Below are 18,744 nucleotides of genomic sequence, written 5' to 3'. Positions count from 1 at the left end.
GTCTCTCATGAATAAATAAATAAAGTCTTTATTAAATACCTGTGTTTGTTTTGATTCATTTTGCTTGGTTAATCTTCTCTCTACCACTAAGTTTGAGTAGTGTCTATTCTCTTTTTTCAATACTTCCAATATGGACATCCTATTTGTGACTTCAAAAAAAAAAAATTTTGACACCTATCCTGAACACTGCTAGCTAAGGTTTCATCACTTTCTGTTGTTTTGCCTGTTTTCCCTGAGCATGTGTATTTTTTGCTTTGTGCTCTTCATTACAGAAGCAGTAAGGTCATAAAATGGTAAACATTCTTGGCTATGTTTTTGCTGATAAATTGTATCCACTTTCTGACCACATCCTTGAGGTGAGTATTTAATCCATCACCTGCTTTTCCTGTTCCATTCCTCTTTTTACCCTTTAGTTTCTGTGGATTAGTCTGGCTCAGGACCTCTCTGGTATCCCAGAATTGGAGCAAAGTGTACTCTTTCTGGACCCGCCATGTACAGAATGTCTGTTTGGAAATGGGGCCAGGCCATGTTTCTTTCACAAGTCACCAGGAACTAGCCATGGTGAACAGTAGCACTCTTTCTAAATGTGTTACTCAATTATTGGCCACACACAAGGGCTCCATGTGGGATGTAAAAATGTAGACTCTCAGCTCCCACCCAAGACCTAATGATTTCCAATTTGCATATTAAAAGGATCCCTGGGGCACCTGGGTGGGTCAATCTGTTAAACCTCCAACTTTCGGTTTCGGTATTGCTCAGGTTCTGATCTCAGGGTGGTGGGATTGGGGCTCCTGAGTGGGGCTCCATGCTCAGTGTAGAGTTGGCTTCAATTCTCTGCCTCTGTCCCTCACCCTACTTGCTCTCTGTCTCTCTCTAATAAATAAATAAAATCTTTTAAAAAGATAAAAAAATAAAAGGATCCTTAACTGACTTGGATGCATTTTAAATTTGGAGAAGCATTGGTGTGCAGCACAGCTTATATCTTTGTAATAAAGATGTGTCCCTTGTTCCTTTACTAATCCTCTGCCATCAGATAATCAGAACTCATATTGCCCCACATTGTCCTCCTGACAGACAGCTTCCTCAAACTGTGGTGTATTTGGGATCCTTTGATTATCCATGCCTACCTGCTTTTCCCTTATGTCAGAGCAGTTCCAGGGAAGCCTGTACCACCAGCATATCCACCCAACTCTCTTTGTTGCAAACAGCAGGACAATTGCCATTCCCTCAAGGGTGTGCCACTTGTGTTGATTCTCAGGTGTGGTTATGGTATACATCAGAGTCACAGGGGTGGAGGTAAGGACACCATTCACTATGTGTGGGTTGCTGGCCCCACACAGAGTGTCTGTTTCAGTAGATCTGTGGTGGCACCTGCTAATTTGCATTTAGAATAAGTTCCCTGGTAGTTCTAAAACTGTTGATCCGGGGACTATCGTGTGAGGACCCTAAGTCCCAGAGAAACTTTCTAGCTTTATCTGAACTGTCTCTTTGGAATCCCCTCTGATTCTTCATGCATCGTGTCTTGACCCTTGCTGTTTGTAACAAACCCTTTCACGCATTGTAATTTTGGATAAGATATGTACTAGTTTCTTTCAAGATGCAATTTAGGTTTCTGTTCTCATTGGTATTGTCATTTGGGGGAAATTTCTAGGATGCTAGTGCCATCTTTACCCCAACCTTTGTGATGTTGCATTTCATTTTGTATTTTTAAATAACACCTTGCTTTTAAACTTATACAAAAGTCGTCACTTTCTAAAACTTAAAGAGTACATAGATTACAAAATAATGTAAAAGTCTCAAAAGCACCTGGACTCTCATTCTTGATATCATTGCCAGAGGCCATCACTCTGCATGGTTTCTGTCCAGGCTCTGATTTTTCCTATTGGTATCTGGGGACTTGGTATGTGTACATACATTTCTCTTTTTCAGAATGTTGACTTGGGAGGAGCTCTTGGAGAAGTTGTCCCTGGGAAGAAGGGACATAAAGGAGTTAGCATTTTGAACAGTAATAGTCCATGTTCAGAGAAAAGCATGGACAATAGCTATGAGATGGGGACAGAGTTGTTGGATTTGAGGACTAGCAAAGAGGCCAGTGGGGCTGGATGAGAGTGTCCAATGGAATGTGGTAGAGTTGAGCTCAGAGAGTTCTAGGGGAATAGATTTTTAATACATGAGTTTGGCTTCTAACCAGAAGAGGAGAGAGTGCTATTGGAGGGTTTTGAGCAGAGGCAAAGGATGAAGAAAGGAGAAGTTGAGAGGCCATGGCAGTTATCCAACTTGAGAGACAATAGTAGCTTGGACCAGGGCGTTAGCCCAAGGAAATGTAGAATGTTCAGATTTGATACCCAGTATTTTGAAGACAGAGCCACAGGTAGGTTATGGAGTTGATGTGATTTGGAGGAAAAACGACTCCTTGATTTGCAGCCCATGGAACTGGAAGCTCTGAGCTCCTGTTCCCTGAGATGAGGAATGTTGATGGTGGATCGGGTTTAGGAGAAGACTGGGAGTACAGTTTAGGACATATTAACACATGAAAATGCGATAACTTCATTTGAAAGTGTTATCTCAGTAATCTGAATTTCATTTCCAGCTTCTGGCCAGCTAAAGAGATATTTTTCTTTTATGCTTTGTGCTGTTGCTCTGCTATTTTATTGCACAGTATGCTATGTCTATCACCCCCAAATATTCGGAGTTATTGACATATCCTTCCTACACGTATATAATGACCCTTTGTAAATATTCCAAAAATATTCTGGAAGGAAAACATAAAGTTAGCACCTTCAAAAAGTAGTGTACTCTTTACAATTACTGTTATTATCATATGTTAAATCAACATTCTTTTCTTATAACCTTTCATTTTTATATCTTTCTGGTCTATCTTATTGGTGAATCATGGGGGTAGGTGTGTTAGTATTTCTACATTTTGATTCTTCTTTGATCTATTTAGTACTATTGGCTATGAAATTATAATTTTATATTAATATAACTTCCTTTTCATCCCCTTTTGCATGTACCTGAATTGTTTCCGCACACTCTTCATTCATGTCTAATACACCTAGTGGAAAGTGCACAAGTGCTGACTAAATCTTGATGACTCCTCGGAAACTACACATCACCTGCGTTACCACCACTGACAAAAAAAAAAAAAAACGGAACATGTATGACAGAAGCCCACATGGGAACTCTGGTGTATGAATCATAGAGAATACATATCAGGCAGCATTTGCCAGCCTGGTGATGGGACTGGCTCATGCCTGGGGAGTAATTCCACCATAGTGAATGACCTAGGGGGGATCCCTGGATTGGAATGTGAAGTGAAAATTCCTTTACCTCAGGCTAATGGCTACATTTCCCACTGGATACAGAGTAGATAGAATGAATCTCTGGGTGCTATTGACTGCCTTACTGCTGCCAGGGGAGGTGAGCTTCCTTCAGAATGGAACCTTCTCTAGGAATGTGCAGTGAGAAGTAGACCAAGGTAACCTGCATTCAGTCACACCGTCCAGTTTGGGACAGAGCCAAGTCTGCAGAGTGTTTCATCTCTTCACTCTGTGGGGAGTGAGCCAAATGGTCTCCTTGATTGTTCACTCCAGTGTAAGTGGATCCCTGAATCTCTTGGTTTTCACTTATATCCAATGAGATTTACTGTATTATGTTTATTTTGTAGAGAAAGTTATAGAATCAGTGAAAGGTAGTTGAGATTACTTAGAGCTTAAAAGCTCTTTCAATAAAATCCATTGTAATGATTTTTTTCCAAAAATTTTCAGTGACTATATTTCTTCTACAAATGATCAAAAGTTCTTTGATGATAGAATGAGCATTCAGTTTTCTACAACTAGGCTTCACTCTGCTTGCCTTAACTAGTTTCCCACCATCGCCCAAACTGTGCATTCCACCTAGTTGTCCTATACCTCTAGCTCACCAGCCTTTGCTCAAGCTCTCACACCATCAATCTCTTCTTTCCAGTTTACAAGTGTTAGTCAGCCTCTGTTTTCACCTCCTTTGGAGACGTCATGCTGAACTGAGTCTCTTGTGTGAAGAGGCATTTATTCCCCATAGGAATAGGAAGGAGCGATGCTCCAGGTGTGTGCTCTTGAGGGTTCTCACCTGAGGCGCCAAGGTCAAGCCCCTTTAGTCATCATGCAAAAATATGAGGGAGTGTTTATGAAGTGATTCCAAGTCCTCCAGGGAGGGGGTTCTACAGGGCGTATGATTCAGTGTCATATAATGTTCTAGAATCAAAGCCCTGAAAGAAGGAGTTGTATTTGTGAGAAGATGGCTTTTGAGTATAGGTAAAACTTTGACAATATAGCAAGACATTTAAAGAGACGGAGTCAATAGGTAAGAAAGGGAGGATTCTGCTGTGTGTGTGTTGGTGGGCTTTCCACTTATAGTTCCTCTCCAGCTGATCATTGGAGATGCTGTTGAAGCGATGTCTCTGTGCTCAGGATCCCTAGACACAGCTGACACACCGGAATCAGTAGACTCCTTGGTTTTGATGCTGGTTAATTCCCTTTTCTCTTCTTTTTGGAGAAAAGTTTGGGCAATAATTAGGGGTATAAGTACTTGGCAGACATTAATCATCAAATCTTAGAATTTTGCAGCTGGAAGGGAACTGAAAAATAAGTGCAACTCCTACCTCTTCAACTGGAAGGATGAAAACTACCAGGGAGCGCTCTGCCTCAATATTTCTTTCCCAGAGTTCTCCAAGTCGGCATTGGGGTCTCTAAGTTCCAGAGAAAAGGTGCAGCAACTGCAGTCAGTAACCCATTACCAGTCATGAATGTTTTTTTTTCCCCAGAAGATGCTTATTATGCATTCTACAAAGCTTTTCTATTTTACTTACATTATATTCTAAATTTTCCAATTTTCCAAATCTATCCACTTTTAAACATTTGTAACTAAGTACACTTTATTCTTTTCTCTCATTAGAAATGAGTTTTAGGTGTTTGATCCTGTGACTGTTTTTTAGTAATTTCAATTTTTTTATGATGCAAAGTATAATTAGTATGATTAGTATGGACATTTAATTTTTATGTATGATATGGTCAAACTCAAATCAACTTGCTTTCCACTGTGCTAATGTTCTACTGATCTTTACTCAAGAAAACATGAAATTTTTTCATCTCCTGTGTCTTTCTGTTCTCCTGTGTTCCTTATTTCCCACGTTTTTTTCGGCTCCTTTTCAAAACATCACAGTAAAGCCAGTAGGTCTCCACTGAAATGCTAGGAAGTCATCAAATACCTTTGATCTGAGCAAGTGTTCTCTCCTTGTTATGCCTTCCTCCTCCACCTATTGTGGTATTCTATGATTTGTTTTTCGTGTTCCCACCCCATTCCAAATTATTGAATCCCTTATAGAAATGTCTTGTAGCCCCTTATTATTACCTCTGCTTGCCAATAATTTTCCTTGTTGGTTTCACTCTTCTTTTCGACACTCTCTTCCTTAAAGATATCATGGATTTCCTCATTTTTTTATTCCATTATTCATCAAATATTGGTGTAGTATCAATTACAGGCCAGGGACTATTGTAGACATTGTGAATGTAGCAAAGAAAAAAACCAAATTCTTAGATTCCTGGAGTATATATATATATATATATATATATATATATATATTTATTTATTTATTTAAAGATTTTTATTTATTTATTTATTCATGAGAGAGAGAGAGAGAGAGGGAGAGAGAGAGGCAGAGGGAGAAGCAGGCTCCATGCAGGGAGCCTGACGTGGGACTCGATCCCGGGACTTCAGGACTGCGCCCTGGGCCAAAGGCAGGTGTTAAACCGCTGAGCCACCCAGGGATACCTTGGAGTTTATATTTTATTGATGGAGTTATATATTACTTATATATAATCTGTAAATATTATAAATATGTAATATATACATGTGCGTACATGTAAATTCTAACTCCATCATTTGTATATATACATATAATACCAAGTGCTGATAATGAAGAAACACAGAGCAAGGTATAATAGATAGGACCTGAAGTACTGGGCTATCAGTGGAATGCTGTTTTGTATATTGTTTCCTGCTTTCTATTGAGCTGAGGATCCAATGTGTTCTTGTGATTACTGAACCTAGAAAATGATACTTGCTCAATCAGTGTTTGTTGAATAATAATAATTAGTGATTAAATGAACTCCTGATGAGAAGGATAATTGGAGATAGAGAAAAGATAGAGAGAAAGAGAGAGACAGACAGGAAACGTTTAAATAATAGTTTTAGAGTGATGAAAACTGGATGATTCTTAAATATAATGGTCACAAGGATTAACCGTAGAAAACTGGCTCTTAAAATTTCCCATGCAGATGAATCTCAGTATAATTGGCCATGACCAGTGTTTGCAGTAATCAATAACCCTGAAGCAACTCACACTATTTATAGATCACTTAAGATAGTGAAATATGAAATATGAAAACTCTGCTGTAACCCACAAATGGGGTTGAACTTAGATGTTTTTTTCATAATTTTTTTCAAAAAAACTTTTTTTTAAAGACATTTATTCATGAGAGACAAAGAGAGAGAGGCAGAGACACAGGCAGAGGGAGAAGCTGGCTCCATTCAGGGAGCCCGATATGGGACTCGATCCCAGGTCTCCAGGATCATGCCCTGGGTCGAAGGCAGGAGCTAAACCACTGAGCCACCCAAGGATCCCTGTTTTTTTCATATTTAATAAGCCTCATACCAGTATTTTGAAATGATAAATATTTACAAGAAACATAAATCAACTGTGCTGTAACTTTGAATCATTCAGTTGTTTAAAAAAATTTGTGGGTATCTCTTTCTCTTTCTCTACTTTTTAATACTTTATTTTTGGTGGTTTTAAAAATATCTATTTATATAAATTGAAAAAAAGATGATTCTGATATTTATGACATGGGAATGGAACCACTTATAAAATATCAATGTTTGTTTTAAGGCTATGTTCAAAATCAAACTATATGACGTACAAATTACAAAAGCATTCCGATATAATTTTTTACTTTTCAGACAAGACTTCTGAGCCAGCATTCTTCATTTCCTCCTTTTTATTTGACATTTATTAATCCAAATAATGACCATTTCTAACATTGCCTACTGAATTTATACAGGATGCCTTCCTTTTTACATCTTCTGCCAAGAATACCTGGGGTGAATTGCAGACACAGACTCCCAGCTATTGGACTGTGACTTCATCATTTGTATACAATGTCCATAAAAACTATATACTGTCCACCACTGGAATGAAAAGGCAAAATCAAAGCTCTGTGGTTGAATTCATCCTCTTGGGCTTTTCCAACTTTCCTGAACTCCAAGAGCAGCTCTTTGGGGTTTTCCTGGCTGTTTACCTGGTGACTCTGATGGGAAATGCCATCATTATAGTCATCATTGCCTTGGAACAGACGCTCCACGTGCCCATGTATCTGTTCCTCCAGAACCTGTCTGTGGTGGACGTGAGTTTCAGCGCAGTCATTATGCCTGAAATGCTGGTGGTCCTCACCAGGGAGAAAACGTCCATTTCATTTATGAGCTGTTTTGCACAGATGTATTTCATCCTTTTCTTTGGTGGCACTGAATGTTTTCTCCTGGGGATGATGGCTTATGACCGATTTGCTGCAATCTGTCACCCTCTGAGCTACCCAATGATAATGAACAAAAGGGTTTTCATGAAATTACTTATAACATCATGGACCTTAGGCTTCATGTTAGGTACTGTGCAAACATCATGGGTTTCCAGTTTTCCCTTTTGTGGCCCCAATGAAATCAATCATATCTCTTGTGAAACCCCAGCAGTGCTAGAACTTGCATGTGCAGACACGTTTCTGTTTGAAATCTATGCATTCACTGGCACCATTTTGATTATCATGGTTCCTTTCGTGTTGATACTCTTGTCATACATTTGGATTCTCTTTGCCATCCTGAGGATGCCATCAGCTACTGGGAGGCAAAAGGCCTTTTCCACTTGTGCCTCCCATCTCACGTCTGTGACCCTCTTCTATGGCACAGCCAGTATGACTTATTTACAACCCAAATCTGGCTACTCCCCTGAAACCAAGAAGCTGATGTCATTGTCTTACTCACTTCTTACACCTCTGCTGAATCCACTGATCTATAGCTTCAGAAATAGTGAGATGAAAAGAGCTTTGATAAAACTATGGCGAAGAAGAGTGGATTTACACACATTCTGACTGTGCTGAGAAGCCATGTGATATATGGTCACTGCCTGACTGAACTTTACTTAAACCTAATAAATGGTGGCAACATTTTGCATTTCTTTGTATGAGTATGCTTAACCTATTGTTTTCTACATATTTGTTAATATATTAAAGATATGTTCATATATTCATGTTTATTCTTTTTTCATTGATATATAATGTTCATTAATACTGAATATAAAAGTTTCTTTAAAATTTGCTTGTTAGTTTTGACCCTTGCAGTATGCTAAATGAAGAAACTAGTTTTATACACATATATATTCGAGCTTTAATTTCTGTAGAATAGGTTTCACAGTGTGGGCTGAATGGGTCAAAGCAACTGTGAATTTGCAAATAAATATAATATTTTATAAATATTACCAACTTACTTTTTAAAAGAAAAATATTTATTTATTTGTTTTGGAGACAGAGAGTGAGAAAGCAGCGTAGGGGAAGCAGAGGGACAGAGAGGATCCTGAAGCCGACTCCCTGATGAGCATATAGCCCAAGGAGGACACAGGGCTCTATCCCACAACCCTGAGATCATGAGCTGAGCTGAAAGCAAGAGTCAGCTGCTTAACCTACTGAACCATCCAGGTGGCCCCCACAAATTACTTTTTAAAAACGTAATTCAGGTTGCCTTTGAAGACCCAGCAAAACAACAAATAAGGAGCTTGGCTTTTTTCTGGGGGGGGGGTGACTTTTTTTTTCTTTTCGAGTGAAAATCTGTTCCATGCATGAGTTGAAAAAAGCAGTTCTTTACTGGGAGGATCACACTGGTCTATTATAGGTCATATCTAGTTTTAATCAGGGTTATCTTAGAATATATTCACCTTGTGTGTGACTAGACAGCAGCAAGGGATTGTTTTTGAAGATCATTTGTTTATTTAACAATATTTGTTGAATGATTTCTATGTACCAGAGACTGTGCCAGGTCCTGAGAGCATCAAGATTGGCAATATAGTCTAATGAGAGAGATAACTATTAAACAAATAACCACGCACTAAAAACACAATTACAGTTGTGATAATTGTTAAACAGGAAAAACACAAGATACCCTGGAATCATCATAAGAAGACCTTATCTGATATGGGGGTGGTGCATAGGATAGCATTGGCACTGGAAGGACCATGAAGGCCTCCCTGAGAAAGTGAATATTGAAACTGAGTCCAAAGACAGGTAGGAGTTATCCAGGCTCAACTCCAGCATGAGGGGGTGGGGAGGAGAGTCATGTATGTGGAAAGAAGGACATGTGTGAAAGTCTGGATAGGAAGGAACTTGATATTATTCCAGTGAAGGCAGGAGGCTAAACAGCAAAGGAGGAATGAGATGAAGAGGTAGGCAGAAGCCAGACTAAGTAAAATCTTGTCAGTACAAGAACTCTGAATTCACCTGCTAGTGATAGGGGACCAGTGAGTTAAGCAAAGCAGTGACATGGACATGTTTGTACTTTTAAAATATCTTCCTGGCTCATTATTGATGGAAGGAGTTCAAGAGTGGAAATAGGCAAGGATCCCTGGGTGGCTGAGCAGTTTAGCATCCGCCTTCAGCCCAGGGTGTGATCCTGGAGTCCCGGGATTGAGTACTGGGATTGAGTCTCTCATGGATAAATAAATAAAATCTTTCTTTTTTTTTTTAAAGAGTGGAAGCAGTGTGGATGATTCTACTCATACTTAAGAAGTCAAATTGACAGGACTTGTTATGGATTGTTGGGAGTGGGGGTAGGAGAGAGAAGTGAAGAATGCACCCATATTTCTTGTTGGAATAGGGAGTGGATGGGGTTTCCATTTGTTGAGATGTGGAACATTGGAAAGGAAGAATTTTGGGGGAGAAATCCAATTTTGGATGAGTAAAGTTTGAGACTTTTGTGGAAAATCAGTCAAGTAGATAGTTGGGATATATAGATCAGGCTCAGAATGGAGATTCTAAATTAGGGGAACAGGCTATAGGGGAATACCTAAAGAGGGATGCGTGATCCAGGGAGGATCTTCTTAAGATGGAATGACTCCAGAATGTTTGAAGTTCCATGGAAAGAATCCAAAAGAAAAGGAGAGGTAATGAATCAGTGCAGTTCAAGCTTGGAGCTGAGATGTTTTTACCTGAGGAAGAGAGAGCTACAAATGGACCAAAGTGTTGTATGGATCATAGAGAGAGGAAGACAGAGCTGTGAAGTTGTAGGCATTCCAGGGACCAAAGAGCTAACATTAGGAGGCTAGGGGAAAGGTATCAAGGATAAAGGAAGTGGATCTGGAAAGAAGCTTCAGGATGGTGCTCTAAGCCCTAAAGGAATGAGAGAGCTCCAGGAGGGATTTAGTGAAGTATGCGGAAAGATAGACTAAATCCTCACTGCCATCTAGTGGCTCAAGTATATAATTGCTTTAATCTCACTGCTGAAAGCTCAGGGAGCTAAATTTGTCCGTGGTTCACCAATACCATCTCTGGTGAACTCACAGAAAGTAATAGAAGCAATCACATCAGCCCTGGGATCCAAGAATTTGGACAAATGACAAATGCAGTGGCAATTTTCATATCCTTAATAGGTGTAGATGTATCTTTTTGTTAGGCTTAGGAGCAGAAAGACTGAGGGACATCTTCAATCTTCCCCTTTTCCCATCTCCATTCCTTTGCCACCATGGTGGCATGGTGTTCCCCCATGACCACCACCACTATCACTACCATCAAAATCACCACCATCACTTTCACCATCACCACCCCCTTAGCCATCACCACCACTAACTACTACCACCATCACCTTCACCATCACTACCACCTTCATCACCACTGTCATTACCACCACCATCACCATATCATCACCATCACCATAATCATTAACCTCACATCCCACACATTATGCAATCACAAGAGTGGGTTATGTCTGTAATTTCATTTGAATATCCATTCATAAATTCAAAGCCACTTATTGGGTACCTGACATGTACCAGTTGCTGTGCTGGATGCTAGGCAAAACTTTCGGGAGATCACTTTGAATGACTGAAGCAAATAAATGAACTCTTAACAACACTGTGTGGTGAGTGTTATAACTGTGGTTAACACTTGTGCTGTGAGACTTCACTGGATAAGACTTCCAGGAGGAGCTCAGTGTGGTTCGTTTCTAAAGACTGATAAGCATTAGCTACAGGGCAAAAACATGAAAGAAGACTCCACATCTAGAGAAAAGCTGGTCTGAAAAACATGTTAGATTTTAAGATCTCGAGTGGAATTGTGTGACAGCTGTGTGGAATACTTGAGGAAGGACAGAAAATAAATTCAGACTGTGAATGACTTTATGAGCTAAACAAAGGAGTTTGCACTCAATGTGGAAAGGCATGGGAGAGTCACTGGAGGATGTTATATAAGGGAGAAACAAAATCAAACTTGCATTTTAAAAATAGCTAGTATTTACTGGACATTCACTATATACCTGGCTAAGCCTCTTACATGGTTGAGCTCGTTCTATTCTTCTCAACAATACCATTCAACAGAGGAGCTGAGAGACACTAAATAATTTGAGTATTCAAGATTATTTTTTGGCTGTATGGGATTAGAACACACCTTTCTTGGACGTCAGAGTTCATGCTGTTGGTCTATAATCTTGCTTTACTGCATCTCACATGATGGAAGCAAAGGAACTAAAAACCCTCTTAAGTTGGGCTTATGTAACCCAGGCATTTCTCCAATGGCCATGCACTGAGCTGTTGTCCCAGTGGACATCGCATGCTGGAGCACACTCCTGGAGGTACCACACTGGCTACAGGTGTAGTCCTAGAACAGGCCATCAGCAGAGATTGTGGGAAGAATTGTTCAGATCAAATCCTAACCATTCTTGCAGGAGAGACAAGACCTGAGATCATCACATGTCCTTGTGCAACCCTCCTATTTTTTGAGTGAGGCCTGTATTGCGATGTATTTCTCTCTTAGGACCGCTTTAGCTGTATCCCAAAGATTCTGAATGATTGTACTTCATTTTCACTAGTTTCCATGGATCTTTTTAATTCTTGTCTAATTTCCTGGTTGACCCATTCATCTTTTAATAAGATGCTTTTTAACCCCTATATGTTTGAGTCTCTTCCAAATTTCTTCTTGTGATTGATTGAGTTCTAGTTTTGAAGCGTTGTGGTCTGAAAATATGCAGGGGACAATTCCAATCTTTTGGTATGGGTTGAGACCTGATTTGTGACCCAGTATGTGGTCTATTCTGGAGAAAGTTCCATGTGCTCTTGAGAGGAATACGTATTCCCTTGCATTCGGATGGAAAGTTCTGTATTTATCTGTGAAATATATTTGGTCCAGTGTATCATTTAAGGCCCTTCTTTCTTTGGTGATGTTCTGCTTAGAAAATGTGTCGTTTGCTGAAAGTGCCATGTTAAAGTCTCTTGCTATTAGTGTATTATTATCTAAGTATCTCTTTACTTTGGTTATTAACTGTTTGATATACTTGGCGGCTCCCACATTAGGAGCATAAATATTCATGATTATTAGGTCTTCTTGTTGTATTGACCCTTTAAGTATGATAGAGTGTCCCTCTTCATCTCTTTCTACAGTCTCTGGTATAAACTCTAAATTATTTGGTATGAGGATTGCTTGTGCAACTCTCCTGACACCTCATGTGAATAATATGGGCATAGGAAAGAGTTGCTTTGGGGAAGTAGACAAAGGCAATTCTTTTTAGAAAGTTCACATTTCTTCTAATTTTCTACTTTTCCACCAGACCTTAAGAGGGGAAAGCAGACATTCATTGCACATGAAAATTCTTTCAATCTCTGTTATTACTGTTTCCAAGTATGACCTGTTTTTTTTATTTTTCGAACATCTTAGCCTTTGCTAATAAATTTTGTGGACTTGTGATATTTGGCAATTTACAGATTATCACGTCAATGTTTCAAAGAAAAATATAGAAAACCTGGTCTTGGTGTTAGGCCTTCTAGGTGGGCTGTTTCTCTGTTTTCCTGATTATCATCCAGAAACAGGAGCTGACCATCCCTGATGTCATTAGAACAATATCCCAGAAGCAGGCCAGAACTCCCTATAGGTTTTAATGGTCAATAGCAGTGGAAATATCAAGGGTGGGGCATAGACATTTCCATCTTAATAACTGCAACCTTTTTTCTTGGTCTATTTCTTTATGTTTCATTTAGAAATGAAGCTATTCAGTGACCATCTTTTATTGCACTTTTCTTTAGAGTAGTGATTCTCAAATTTGGTTTGGGGACCCCTGACAAAAAAATGAGACCCTTTTAGGGGTTCTGCGAGGTCAAAATTACTTTTAAAATATTATTTGCCTTTTATCTCTCATCCTCTCAGAAATGTACAATGGAATTTTCCAGAAGCTACCTAATGCATTTTATCATGACAGATTGCATGTAGAATGAATGAGGATCCAGCTATGTTCTATTATGCCAGACAAAAGAGATTTGCAAAAATGCAACACAATACCATTCTTCTAAATATTTTTGAAGATATAATTATTTTCCATCAAAATGTTATTTCTGTTAATGTGTGATTTAACAATAACTACTGTTATCTTTAAAGGAGCTAATATGTACATATTTTTAAGTGTCTTAGTTTGAATTTCTAATATAGTAAATATCAATTACTGTAATCTGGATAAACAAAAGATCTTTGAGGTTATAAATTGTCAGAGTATAAAGCGGTCCTGAGACTAAAAATTTTGGGAATGGTGGTCCAGAGAATTCACAGTAGACAATTTCTCAATGATTTAAGAGGAGGATGTATGCCCTGATTTACTTGGCATCCCCCTTGTGCTAAAAGAAAAGAAACAGCAGCAGAAATACACATGTTTACAGCTCCCTGGTCTCCAGGTGTCAAACATGCCTCTCTGTACAGTTGATCTGTTTCCTTGGTAACTAAACTGTCGCTGCCTTGTGTGGCCTATTAACCACCTCCCCTGGATGGCTGGATTCCACAGGGTGATGGCTGTCTGGGAATAATTAGTGAACTTCATAAGGAAGTTTCCTCAAGCAGGAAATTGGTTCCTGTGGAACTTGTTAAACATTGACTCCACAGTGAAATCATGAAAACATTTACTGACATCAGTAAGGGTGTCCAGGTCCCCGGGGAGCACTTACCAAGGGCGAACAGTGTCAGGAACCAGGGACTATGAGTTTATTCTTAAAGGTTTAGGTGTCAGTTTTAAGCTGTGATGAGGGAGCAATTATGTTAAAATGACTCTTGCGTTTCAAATGAAGCCACTCTTTGAAGCCTCTTCCCTGAGTTAAAACACTGGTCCAGAGTAGGGATGTTCGATATAATTAAAGTCTACTTAAATCCAGATATTCCCTTTCATTGAACCATTTTTGCCACCACTGACAAATAAAAATAACAAATCCTCCTGATCCTGAAGAGGTTGGCCAAATTTCAGATCGTCTCATATGGTTGAGAATTTCCGACAACTTGACCAATCTCTACTCTGTGTAGAAAGCAGTCAAGCTTTCCCTTGCTAACTCTTTAAGACTTGTCTCACATAAGCACATGAGTGTAAGGAACAAAAATCTATAAGCAAAACACAGCTATATTTTCTCAGAAAAACAGAACAAAAGAACACCAAGAATGCAACACAAGTGAAAAAAAAAAACAAAGACAAAGAACAGAGCATAGAGGCCTCCACCTCAGTAACACATTTTGTGAGCCTCCCAAAGGAGTCTGTGCTGGGGGGCCGCAGCCTGTGAACCCCAGTTCTGCACCCCATCTCTGACAGTGCTATCATTTCCCCTTTCTGTCATTCAAATACTTTATAGATGGCCTGAGATGGAAGTTTCAGGAGCTCCCAAAAGATCTTCAAATCACATTGAAAAGAGTATGAGCAGACAGGGAGAACATTTCAACATGAAGATTTTGCAAGAATAGAAGAAGAAAAATAAGGAAATATGAAAATATAATAAATAGCACTTTGGAGTGTACGCTAGGAGCTGGGTTTGTGCTGAGTGCTTTTGTGCTCTCTTTGTTGATGCTCTTAACAACCTTGTCACTTGCACTTGGGCCGTACATGGGAGGACACCTAGCTGGGAGAGCTTACGACGTAGGTTGTCCAAGGTGGAATGGCAAAAGTGGAAGTAGAATCTTTCTCTCTGATCCCAAGTTCCAAGTGTTTGACCACTGCCTATAGTCATCATGTCCCATTTACTTCTTTATTCAACTAATATTTACACCTGTGTCCTTCCATGTCAGACTCTAAAATATGGAGCCAAAATCTACAGTGTTCCTGCTCATATGGAACTCATGGGAAGCCACAGAAGACATAAATCAAATAGTCACACAAATTAGCATATCATTACAAGTCAAAATGTGTTTGAAGGAATATATGATGCAAACCAATGACCACATAAATACACACTTCACCTTGTCTGAAGAGATCAAGAAAGACATCTCTAAGAAAGTGATAACTGAAATTTAGGTAGGAAATCACAAGAAAATTTGTGGAGGGCAGGAGGTAGAAAGAGTGTTGTGAGCAGAAACAACAAAGGCTCTTCATCAGCAACAAGCAAATCCCAGGGAAAGAACCCAGAGAAGTTGGGTGTGTGATTTCTGACTGGAGAGGTAGCAGGAACCAGACATATAGGGCCCACATGCTGTATTAAAGAAGCTACCGGAAAAGTTCAATTGCTTTGTTTTGATTTTGTTTTGTTTGGTTTGAGATTTCTTTGGGGGTTTTTCTTCTGTGAGAAATATTTTATGGACCGAGTTCAGAGAAGAATGTAAAGGCTATTCACGTAAGTGCTACCAAATTAAGTGAAGCATCAGAGGATGCTTTTGAATGATATGACTTTGAATATAACTGAAGTCTCTTGTATACTCCAATGACATCGAAAAAGTTTAAGCCAAGGGCAGGAATGAACAGATGGTGTTTTGAAAATGCTTTTGGGTAGTTGTAGAGTAGAGAGTAAATGAAAAGGGAACCAGCAGAGGTTCCAGTCAGTTGACTAATGAAGCTGTCCTAGTGAATGGGGTGCTGGCTGGAGGAACAGGGAGGAAGACCAGGGAGGGATTAAGATAATACTGGCATGACCATAATTGATGGATTGGCGAAGAGAAGTAAGGGGATGGAATGGAGCTGAAGAGAACTTCTGAAATATTCTCTCATGAAATAAAGTAATATTTCTAGGGGGAAAAAATGTCTATTCTTAATGATATTTTCAGAATTAAGAAAAAAAGGTACAACCAAATTAAAATAGAAACAGAACAAATAAGGTGATTGTTGAAAGCATACATTTAGATTATGCAAATTTTCAATTTTTCTAGATAATGGTAAACTGTATTCCAAAGTGGGTGTACTAATTTGCATCCATCCTGCTTATCATTCAGGGGGACTTCATAACCTGAAGATTGTTTCTTCTGCTGTATGGGATTTTCTTAAAGTTTACGGTTTCATCTCTTCCATTGTCTTTATTTGCTTTTTTTTTTGGAACTCCTCCCAAGGAGGCCTTGGGTTTCTGGATATATCTTTCATATACAGACTTTTCTCATATGTTTTCCAAATCTTTTCTAAGTTTATTTAAGTAAGCTCTACACCCAATGTGCAGCTCAAACTCACAACCCAAGATCAAGAGCTGCACACACTGCTGATGGACCCAGGCAGGCATACTCAGGCCTACCCAAATTTTTCTGTGCTGCTTTTGGGGGAGAATAACTCGACTTATTTTCTAGTCCACCCGTCCCTTCCTTGGTATCATTCACTTTCATAGTCAACCCATTATCTTTCTTATCTAATAAGTTTTCCAATATTTTTTCAATGGTCATAATGTATTTCTGTTTAATAGAAGCATTATTTTGTAAAACATGCATGATTACATTAACGGAAATAATTTTCACATCCTTTTGTGACGTTATTAGGTATTATCGTTTTAATTTATAAAATTGGGTTCCTCTTTTTCAAAGCAAAGGTTTTCCTCCACTGCTTCACATTTCTTGATTTTCACCTCACTTTTGGATTGAAAATCCCAATTTCTCTAAGTATGGATGTGGTTTCTAGTGAATTCCTTTTCATTTGTGTGGAGGAACAGAACATGCTGCTGTGTGGAGTTGTGTCAATGGTTTTAAAATTTGTTTTGATTATTACTGCACCCATCCATCATGGTTTTCCCATCTTATGTGGAAAACTATCCTGAGTTTCCTTTCCCACTATCCACACTCACTGTTTTAATTTCACAGAAAACGAGATTTTGGGCTACTGTGCAGCATAAGCAGAGGAAAAGGGATTGACCAACCATTAGTAATTTCTTATTAATCATTCTAATAATTAGCCCTCATGCCTCTCCTTCCTACTTGCATCTACTCATTCTGAATTTAGACTTCCCCTGAATAAGCGCCAACCCTTCTGCTTCTCTTTCTTAATTGGGGTGTTCTCTATATTATTTCCCCACTAACTTAGATAATAATATCTGAAAAACATGGTAATTTTGGCCAGTTTGTTTCTTTCTTTCAGCATTTTCTTCCTTATTGTCTCCCCTTACCCTCACTTTGGCACATTGCATTGACCAGGACTTCTAAAAGACAGCTTACAACCAGCTAACCATAAAAACAGATGTTCTGGGATGGCCAGAGTTTTGATGGCTGTTGTGTCCAGGCACAAATAAAATCTTGTTTTTACAGCATTATGACATAAACATTATCATTTTCAAAATATGCTCTGTTGTGAGAAAGATTGGAAACTATTGCTCTAGAGTACTGTGGACAATAGCCCCCCTCATTTATGTTTTTTAAATTATATGTTACAAAGTGGTACACCACATCATATTGAACCCAGCAAATTATTTTTACCTGTGGTGATGTTTTTCCTCATTCAGATTTTGTGTTTTCTTCTCTCTTTTCCTACATCTCTTTCTTTTCTTTTTTTAAAAAACCTTCTTCAGACAGACTTGCCCAGGAGGTACCAATTATTGGCCATTTCAAAGAAGTATTTTTCCCCCTTTAAATCAAGTACTGATTTTCTGTAATTAATCTAATTCATGCCATTATATGTATCAATTTATTCTTTTTATTATATTAGCACTAGTATTTTTCTAGCATTTTGAGTTAATGTTTCATTTTATAAGTCATTCTCACTTTTAAATAGTGTTAGGACTAAAATTATCTTCAGTTTATTACTTTGGGCAAATAGTGATATGCCTTGTTTTCTTCTGAGGATAATGACTTATTTTTAATTATGCCATAAAATGGAAGCTATTTTTAAAAACTGAAGTCATTTATAAGAGAGGTATTAATTTCTAAGGGCTTAGAAACATTTTTCCCCCTATTTTCTACAATCAATTTTCAGCTCTAATTTATTTGGGTGAAACACTGTACCCTGCACGATGTCTATATTTTGAAATTTAATGAGATCTTTTTTGTATCATAATATGTGATTAATTTTTGTGAGAGTGTCATTGGCATTGAAACGTATGTGTTCCTTTTGAGATCTCAAGTTAAACGCACACATTCATACACATGCATTCACATGTACATCTCACGTTTCCTGTGAATCAGTTCAATTGACCATTTGCCTGCTGCCATCTGCTGGCCCGGCGGGAGCTCAGATGCCTTTGTACTGCTATTGACCTCAACAGCCTGA

The 18,744-nt window shown here is 38.7% G+C and overlaps 1 protein-coding gene across 1 annotated transcript; it reads left to right on the top strand.

Moving 5' to 3' along the window:
- The first annotated feature begins 269 nt into the window (after positions 1–269).
- On the top strand, positions 270–8,238 carry OR10A6 (olfactory receptor family 10 subfamily A member 6). Its single transcript, XM_038568185.1, has 2 exons — positions 270–356; positions 7,098–8,238. The coding sequence occupies exons 1-2, from the start codon at positions 291–293 to the stop codon at positions 8,172–8,174; spliced, it is 1,143 nt and encodes a 380-aa protein (XP_038424113.1). The 5' UTR covers positions 270–290; the 3' UTR covers positions 8,175–8,238.
- Positions 8,239–18,744: the final 10,506 nt, after the last annotated feature.

This window comes from Canis lupus, chromosome 21, assembly GCF_011100685.1.
Source record: "Canis lupus familiaris isolate Mischka breed German Shepherd chromosome 21, alternate assembly UU_Cfam_GSD_1.0, whole genome shotgun sequence".
Classification (NCBI taxonomy): Eukaryota; Metazoa; Chordata; class Mammalia; order Carnivora; family Canidae; genus Canis; species Canis lupus.
The sequence above is the reverse complement of the archived record's forward strand: the minus strand, read 5'-3'. Positions and strand labels throughout refer to the sequence as shown.